General features: G+C 31.6%; 1 protein-coding gene across 2 annotated transcripts; it reads left to right on the forward strand.

The window, feature by feature from the left end:
• Positions 1 to 1,658: 1,658 nt before the first annotated feature.
• On the forward strand, positions 1,659 to 7,979 carry LOC110618568 (cycloartenol-C-24-methyltransferase). 2 transcript variants are annotated; one of them, XM_043958654.1, is made up of 14 exons: positions 1,659 to 1,840; positions 2,009 to 2,091; positions 4,011 to 4,077; positions 4,800 to 4,873; positions 4,973 to 5,057; positions 5,158 to 5,213; positions 5,640 to 5,694; positions 5,810 to 5,857; positions 6,055 to 6,138; positions 6,273 to 6,389; positions 6,467 to 6,550; positions 6,756 to 6,881; positions 7,027 to 7,124; positions 7,630 to 7,979. In XM_043958654.1, exons 2-14 carry the CDS (start codon positions 2,009 to 2,011, stop codon positions 7,691 to 7,693), a joined length of 1,041 nt encoding a protein of 346 aa, XP_043814589.1. In that variant the 5' UTR covers positions 1,659 to 1,840; the 3' UTR covers positions 7,694 to 7,979. The 2 variants fall into 2 exon arrangements, with proteins under 2 accessions (XP_043814589.1, XP_021617416.1); XM_021761724.2 differs by having other exon boundaries at positions 1,660 to 1,840; positions 1,978 to 2,091.
• Positions 7,980 to 9,143: the final 1,164 nt, after the last annotated feature.

The following is a 9,143-nucleotide window of genomic DNA, read 5'->3' on the forward strand; positions in this document are numbered from 1 at the left end:
ACTTCAAAAAAAAAAAAAAAGGAAATAAACACTCCTTGATTTTCTTTTTTAATTTTTTTTCTTTATTCAGGCAAACCTTAATCCAATACTCATGATTTAAAATCATGAAATTGGTTGAATAATTTATTAATTAAATGTTTATTTTAAATCATGACATTGGTTGAAGAATTTATTAATCAAATCTTTATTTTAAATCATGGCATTATTTTTTTTAAAAAAAATCATGACATTATTTTTTTTAAAAAAAATCATGACATTGGTTGAAGAATTTATTAATTAAATTTAAATGTTTATTTTGTAATAAAGTTAAAAAATCCAACATGGTAATTTGATATGAATTTATTTCTTTCTTAAATTTTAATATTTTATTAATCAAGCCTTATAATCTCAAGTAAGTATAAAAAAATTCTAATGCAATTTTTATATTCTATAAATATTTATATTCTATTTTGTATCATAAATAATAATTAATTATTTATAAATAAACTAAGTTTAAAAATTATATCAACATAATTTTAATTATTAATTATATATTTTTTTATAGACAATTTAAAAAATTTATGTGTTGTAATTATTCCATACTTTTAATTTTAAAACTTTTTTTAATTGCTTTTGTTCTCCAATTTTTTAGGCCAAGTAAATTTTTAAAAAAAATCTTTAGATATTATCATTATTAATAATTTTACCTTAAATTTTGAAACACTCCTCAAACTGTTTTTAAGTTTTGATTTCATATTAATTTTTTAGGGTATTTATACTGTATATAAAAATGAGAAGAAAAAATATTTGAATTTTATGTTTTAAATTTTTTAATTTAATTATATTAATATTCTATTTAAATTTAAATTGATTGAAAAATATCTTAATATTTAAATGATAATTAATTAAATTTTAATATTTAAATTATTTATATTGAAATTTTATCAAAAGTTAAACTAATTTTTTTTAAATAAATTATAATTTGTTATTATTTAAAAAATTTTAATTTAATTATTTAATTATATTATTAATCTATTTAAATTTAAATTACTTAAAAAAATTAGTGATTAAATTTTATTTATAGAAATATTTTTTAACATCTAAATTTTATTGTAAATTGAATTATATTTTTAAAAATTTTTGCCATTTAGTCTCGTACACATATTAACTGTATAAAAAGCTGATCCTACAAAATTTCCCATTAACGGTAGATGGCGTAAATTTGTGGATTTCAAAGATTAACGCGCCATTAATAAATTTAGAAAAATTTATTATTTAATCAATATTATTATAAAAAATTTATTAATTAATTTATTGATTTTAATAAATATATAAAAATATTTTTAATATCTTAAACAATTTATTAATTAATTTTTATAATAATTTTAATTATATTATAAAAGTTTAAAATACTTTCGACATATAAAATTTAATTATTAAATATTTTTATAAAAAATATATAAATTAAATAATAAAATATTTAATATTAAAATTAATAAATTTTTTAAATATTAAAATATTTTAATATTTTTTAAAACCGAAAAAGTCTATTAATAAAATTTGTTAATAGTAAAAGAATTAAATAATAAAGTTGCCATAAATTTACCATAATTTTATTGAGTTAACGTTTCTCGTCCGACCCGTGTGCCTTATCTCGGATAAAAACAGAATCTTTGCCATTTGGTAGGTGCTCGAGCCTCCAAGTCAAGTTAGTTTTGCCACCTACTATATAAGGCGCTTCTCTCCAGATCATTACCTGAATCCAATTTCCGTGCTCAGCATAGACAACGCCCACAACTCACATTTCATTTCCGCTCTAGCTCTCTTCCTTCTTCCCTCTATTTACAGAGAATACGAAGAGGTGACCATTCCATTTCCTTCTCTTAGATCTCATCCGCATTATTCTTCTGTTCAATGTAGTTGTTTCTACTCATTATGTAGTTGAATTTTGTGGTTGTTTGATCTCGATTTTGTTTTCTATCATTTTTGTGTTCTTAGATCTCGGTGAATCTGTTTCTTCAATCTCCAGATGTCGAAAACCGGCGCATTGGATCTCGCTTCTGGTCTCGGCGGAAAGATCGATAAAAGTGAAGTTCTCTCCGCTGTCGAGAAGTACAAACTCACACTCTCTCTCTCTTTAGCTCTGTAATGACTCATGAAGTTTATCTGTTTCTTTTTCTCCAGATTTTTTTTCTGAATCACTCTGAATGTTGATTTTCCTCCTTTTTTTTTGGCTCTTTAGATTGATATCAGAATGTGTTTCTTTAAAATGATGCTGAATTTATTCTCTCATTAGATTTCTAGAATGGTGCTGCATGTGAATCCATCTGTTTCTCTATGTTGATGTCCTAGTTTGATTTCGAAGCTTAGCAAGTGTTGCACGTCTCTCTCTCTCTATAATTCTGCTTAACCTATCGTACACTCGTGCTCAGCTGTACTCTTTATGCTTTAGCTTTTCGTCTCTCTCTCTTTCTCTCTCTCTCATTCCGCTTACTCTATAGTTGCTCGTGCTTAGTTGTAGTCTTTATGCTTTTGCTTTCCATTTCTCTTTTTGTAGAATTAAATATATTTTTCTCTCTTGAAACATCATTCTCCCCCCGGGCCACCCCCACGATGCTTTCAATTTTCCTTCTTGTCTATAACCGGGCAGCTAGACCGGGTATCCTTTGGGACCCCACTATCATGTTACATTACTATTCGCAAAACCCCGTCTTGCTAAGTTTTTCGTATTTAACCTTTGTTGTTGTTCTCTTCATTAAGCTGACAGCCTTCTCGTGATTACTTTTGGTTTTCTGCGTGAAGCTTAATTATTTCCGAAAAGCAGGATCCTTTCAATGCATCTATTTTCACTTTCAGTGAATTGCAAAGAATTTCCCCTTTTTTCTTAATTTAAAATTTCCAGGTGAGTGGTACTGAAACTGAGTTAGTTCATAGTTGGAAAACAGATTGATGACAGAAGGGCAATGTGGTCCCTAGCCTGTTGAAGATAGAAGATAGCTGCTTGCTTTTATTGTGACTTGGTGATGTAGTTTCATTCAATGGCACATCCACCTAGTCTAATAAGTGTCTATGAGGTGTGGCTGTGCAAGAAGATATTTAATTAGGTTTGAAGTTTCAAATATATCTTTTATAGTACCAAAGATCAGAGGTTGGTAGCCATAACTTATAGCTAAAAATAAGAAAATCTTTCAATACAGAAAGGTAGAGAAGGAGATAGCATATGTGCGGGGGGTTCCATTGAGTGTGTTGTTTCTTTTGGATTGCCTGAAGAAATAGATAATAGACTCGTTTCAGTGAAATAAGGAATCATGAAGATACTTGTTTGGAGAGCATATGAGATCATGAAAATAAAAAATAAAAAGAAAATTACATCAAAGTTCCTGAATGAGTTATGCTATTTACAAAGAAGCACGAATTTTGAAACTACAATTATTAATTGAAACCTTTGCAAGGAGTAATTGAACCCTTGAAATATTGAGCTTTAGAAGTTAGAAGCCAACACTACTTATTTTTGGTTAATGCATGTCTTATAAACATCATGTTCAAGTGCATTTCATTGAGCTCTTGTTTTTTGTCCTTTTCAATCAACAGAGGTTTGACTTGTTGATAGAAAATGAAGAGCAGAAGACAAGAAAATACATTCTTTTGGTTAAAGATTTGGTGTAATTTGAGTTTAGTGCTGGTGTATTATAATGTTGGAATGTTTTGATGCAATAATGAAGAGCAGGAGATAAGAAAAAAAGATATATTTTTAATATCCTTGGTGTAATTTGAGTTTAATGGGGGTGTGCCATAATATTGGAATGTTATAATGATGTTTCAGTGAAATCAAGTTTTTACACACTATGAAATGGAGAGACACAGCAAGGCACAAATGGTGTTGTTATCTGCCTGACTGATCATGGTCTGAATTTTTTTTAAAAAAATTCCAAATATATTCTTGTGTGGCCATGTGATACACTGAGCTCTAAACTTTCAATTTCTTTAAATTTTAAAGAATTTGTGATACAAATCTTTGCTTGATAGTTCAGATATGAGAAGTATCATGTCTTCTATGGAGGTGCTCAGGAAGAGAGAAAAGCCAACTACACTGACATGGTATGGGAAGATCTAATTTATTTCCAACTGACTGATATGTGTCCAATGAGTTGCATGTTTCCTTTTTCTGCAAGATTTATTTGGTTTCTAATTTTTACTTTGACTTTTATCTCTATATTCTCAACGGGATCATGTGATCTATAGTTGCATGCTTGATATTATTTGCACCGACTTGTACGTCAAGGGATCATTCAAACCTTGTATGTACTTCCCTTTTTATTTCTTGATAAGATTATTTTTCTACACATTGATACCATACCGCAAATCAAGTCCACTTAATAGTATGCAACCCCTAGAGAAAAAAAAAGCTATGCGTTCTACTGGTTGCTGCTCAAACAAAGTATACGTGTATATTTCTTTCTTTTTTTTTTTTTTTAATTTCGATCAGGATAGAGCTTTGATCCATGAATATTTTCTGGGAAATTTTTTACAGTCATCATTTCTTTTGTTGTGCAATTGAATGTCCAGGTTCAAACCTTGTCAAACTATAACACCAACTGGGCAAAAATAAATAAATAGAAGAACAACTAGGTGTGCCTGCCACCTATTTGTTTGCATGAACAGCCTTTATGTAATTAGTCACGGAGAATCCAATTCAAATTTCCCCGGTTAGCCAATTCTATCACTGTAAACGGAAAAACACTGTTGGTTTTCGTTGATGTGCTACCTGGATTGACTATCTGAATATTTCACATTTAACTGTTTCCTCTTGTGGATTTCAGGTTAATAAATACTATGATCTTGCTACTAGCTTTTATGAGTTTGGCTGGGGGGAGTCTTTCCATTTTGCACACAGGTATCCTTTAATCATCTTATCCACTTCATGCTCAAGCAATGAAGTATAGTTATTCAGCAAATGCTGCTTATAATAAGAGTGGCATATTTATTTTTCCAGATTTAAAGGGGAGTCTCTTCAGGAAAGCATTAAGCGACATGAGCACTTTCTTGCTTTACAGCTTGGTCTGAAACCTGGACATAAGGTTTATATACTCATAGACAAGGAAGAGCTGACAATAAAGAGATCTTTTTCTATATAATTGGCTTGGCTTGTTTACTTGACCTAAACTTTTTCTATATTAGGTATTGGATGTAGGATGTGGAATTGGTGGACCACTGAGAGAAATTGCTCGATTCAGGTCAGTGGACAAAAGTTTTCCTTTCTATAATGGTGAGAGTTGATGCTAGAGCCTAGTATGCAACCGACGTTGTGCTAACTTAGAAATCAACTTCTTTCATGGTATGCTATGAGAATTATATTAGACTTTAAATTGTGATTCCTGTTGAATACAAAATGTATAATCTTTTTCCTATGAATAAAAGAATACCGTACTACTAGTTACCCATTTCAAAGGAAAAGTAGATACTGGCTTCTGCTGTCTTTTTTTTTTCAACTAAATTATACAAAAATGGGCGGCATTGCCTTAGAGCTGCAAGCTACTGCTTGTTGTATATGCGCTGTACTGTGATTTATGCTTATTAGGAGTAACATCTCTGGAGTTTCAAGGTACATGCATTCAATAGAAGGCTCTCAGCATCATTAATCTCTAAGGTCATTTTTGCAGCTTGACATCAGTTACAGGGCTGAACAACAATGAATATCAAATAGCAAGAGGAAAGGTGGTTGCTTATCCTTTGCATCTCTTTGCTACATAATAAAAAAAATAAAAATTAGGACTTTTGGTTGGTAAAGTTTTTAAGTGGCTTTGATCTTATTGGTTATGTTGCTTTCCAGGTACTGAATTGCATAGCGGGAATAGACAAGACCTGTGATTTTGTGAAGGTTGGTTATATTCTTGACCAAGTTCTTTTCAGTCACTCATACATGAAAAAATTAACTATCCCATTCCTCTCTTTTCAGCTTTGCTGATATCTTTTACTTTCATTAAAATTTTAACAGGCAGATGGAATGAAATAATTTGGGACATACATTATCATGTGGCAATTAATCATTATTAATAATCTTTCTTGATGATGCAGGCTGACTTCATGAAAATGCCATTTCCTGACAGTAGTTTTGATGCGATATATGCAATTGAAGCTACTTGCCATGCGCCGGATGCAGTATGTCTATGGAAAACATTGTTATAACTCAAGTCTTCTGAAAATTATTTATATGTATACATTTATACACATCTATTATACGTATCGTCTCCCATTTTGGGTTTTTTCTAAATTTTGTTTATGTTCTAATGCAGTATGGATGCTACAGTGAGATTTACAGAGTATTGAAGCCTGGACAATTTTTTGCTGCTTATGAATGGTGCATGACTGATTCTTTTGATCCCAGTAACCAAGAACATCAGAAAATTAAGGTAAGATATATTACCAGTATTAAAGATGGCCCCTATTTCTGCTGTTGTTTTGAATTTGAATGGTTATGAATATGCAGTCAGAAATTGAGATTGGAAATGGCCTTCCAGACATTAGAATAACTGGCCAATGCATTGAAGCTCTCAAAAAAGCTGGTTTTGAGGTGAGATATATGTCTCTTCTCTCACCTTTTCATGAAAGTTTGTTTTATACTTGTGGCATCAAATAGGTTTCTTAACATCTGCTATATACATTTGATGCCTGCGTGGAGCCTATGCTGTATAAAGACTCGTGCAATAAGACATCCTTTGTATAAGATATTATTTATATATTTCAGAGCTAATGATGGATTCAATTTTTGTGTGAAGGTCATATGGTCAAAAGATCTTGCAGCAAGCTCACCTGTCCCATGGTACTTGCCTTTGGATAAAAATCACTTCTCTCTAAGTAGCTTCCGGTTAACAGCCCCTGGAAGATTTTTCACAAGAAACATGGTAAGACAAAAAATTTGCGTAGTTAGAAACTTCAGTCATTGATTTTTGAAACTGACAAATATAACTGTGTATTTATTAAATCACAGTAATTGTACTAATGTCTTGCAAGTAGTTAATGTTTTCTTCCCTACTTGACTACTCGCAGGTCAAGGTTCTAGAATTTGTAGGTCTTGCTCCTCAGGGAAGTCAAAGGGTTCAAGATTTTCTTGAGAAGGCTGCAGAGGGATTAGTTGAAGGTGGAAGGTGAGTTTTCCTTTCGTCATGTATATTCTTTTCATTTCAATCCACCAAGTTCTTTGTGCATTGCGCGCCGTTGGTGGGACATACATCTTGTCGTCCTCCTACTAAGTCCTACTAAGTCCTACGATCCTTTTTTTTTTTTTTTTGAGTCTCCACCAAAAGTATTGTTCTTTATATTTTCACTTAGTGTTAGGTGGCACATAGACAGATGCACGTAGTGTAGGTAGCAATCCACCCTGATGTTTTTCTGGCCTTGCCAACATTTTAGGTGTATTTGCCAACATTTTAGGTGTTATGTGCCAACATTTCCTCTTAAGTTTTTTATCCACTAGGCTCCATGTTGGGTCACTCACAGATAACACATGAACAAAAGATTGTGATGTTACTAGATGAGAAATATAAGCTTCTGGAAACATCTCAGTAAATTATTCATCTCCTTTTTTTTTCACCAAGTTTGCTAAACATTTTGCCAGGACCACTAACAGAATTATGTTATTCTTTGTTTCAGGAAGGAGATCTTCACCCCAATGTTTTTCTTCTTGGCTCGAAAACCACATTCACAGAGCCAGTAAGCTCCAGTGCAAACTAATTAGGCTGCTGATCATTTAGCGTTTAAAATCCTATCCAATTTCAATGAAATGAAAGGCAGTCTCTATGTTTTGTATCTCTAGTATGTAATGTATTAAATTTCTGGAATTGGTTTGTACCTCTTTCTAGTCGCATGATTTTCATCAGATTTTATGTTAATTAATCTAACATTAGAATTTTGCCTTATAGTTATAGGCATATTTGTCTGTGTAGAGAAATTATACATCGATTATAGTCTACACATAATGACAAGGCCATTATAAATTGACATGTTTGTGTAGTACTAGTGGATGTCAAAAAATTAATAATAGGCAAACTCTTTCTTTTTGTTGAAAAAAAGGCAATCATATCTCCCTGCATTGTACATTCTCTATGATCTTAGGACAATTTTTACTTAGTGTACAGACCCATAGTATAAATATATAAAAAATTATGTATTTACAATATGAATTTATGTAAATGTGCTTTAAATAAATATTTTCTATACATGGTAGTATTATCGTTGCCATATTATATTATATGCTGAGGTAGTTACTCCCACCTGTGGCGTTATTGGACATTCATTGTTTTTCAGATTTACCTTCTGTGGCTACTTTATTTATTTACTATTATTATTATTAATTTTTTTGAATTTTAACACGTCGGTGACCTCTGGAGATCGTCCGATTGCCGCCGATGCGGATACCAGTCCTGGACTACAATAACACTTCGAACGGTATTCTGTTTAAAATTTTTTTAAAAGAATGTTAAGGCTTTATTTGGTATTGAATATTAGGATTTAAAGAACACTTAAAAATTTGTTGTGAAAATAATAAATAAAAGAATGCAGTTTAGTTTTTTTTTTTTCTTTGAAAAAAAAAATCACCACCACTACTAACTATTATTAGAGAAGATCCAACAAGTAGATGATGGGATTAGAGACCCACTCTACAGGATCAGACCAAAAAATAAGCGGCCTGATTTTTTTTTTTTTTTTTTTTGTCATAAGATATAGTTCATTGCTAAAAGCCATCAAGTGGCAAGGAGAATACAAAGTTCATCTGATACAAGGGATTAACTCTGAACGAACTATCTGTGATGAACTTTTTGCAAAGGAGATGTGAAGCCTGATTGTGAGCCCGACGTACCCAAGAAAAAGAGATAGACTGAAAGGATTTAGCGATATCTAACGAATCAGAGATAATATCTTGAATACTAAGGGGAGCTGGGTTACCCTTACAGGCTTGAACTGTGATAAGAGAATATCCTTCTATAATAGAGCGAGAGAATCCTCTGCTTTTAGCAAAAAGAAGTGCTTCTCGACAAGCAATACTCTCTAATTGTAAGGGGTCTGAGATAGAGACCCACGAACGACAGCACCAGTCAATAACACTTCCGGAAGGATCACGAGCAATAACGGCAGTGGCTCCTGAATTCGAATTCTTGTCCCAAGCT

This window comes from Manihot esculenta, chromosome 7 (assembly GCF_001659605.2).
Source record: "Manihot esculenta cultivar AM560-2 chromosome 7, M.esculenta_v8, whole genome shotgun sequence".
In the NCBI taxonomy this organism is placed as follows: Eukaryota; Viridiplantae; Streptophyta; class Magnoliopsida; order Malpighiales; family Euphorbiaceae; genus Manihot; species Manihot esculenta.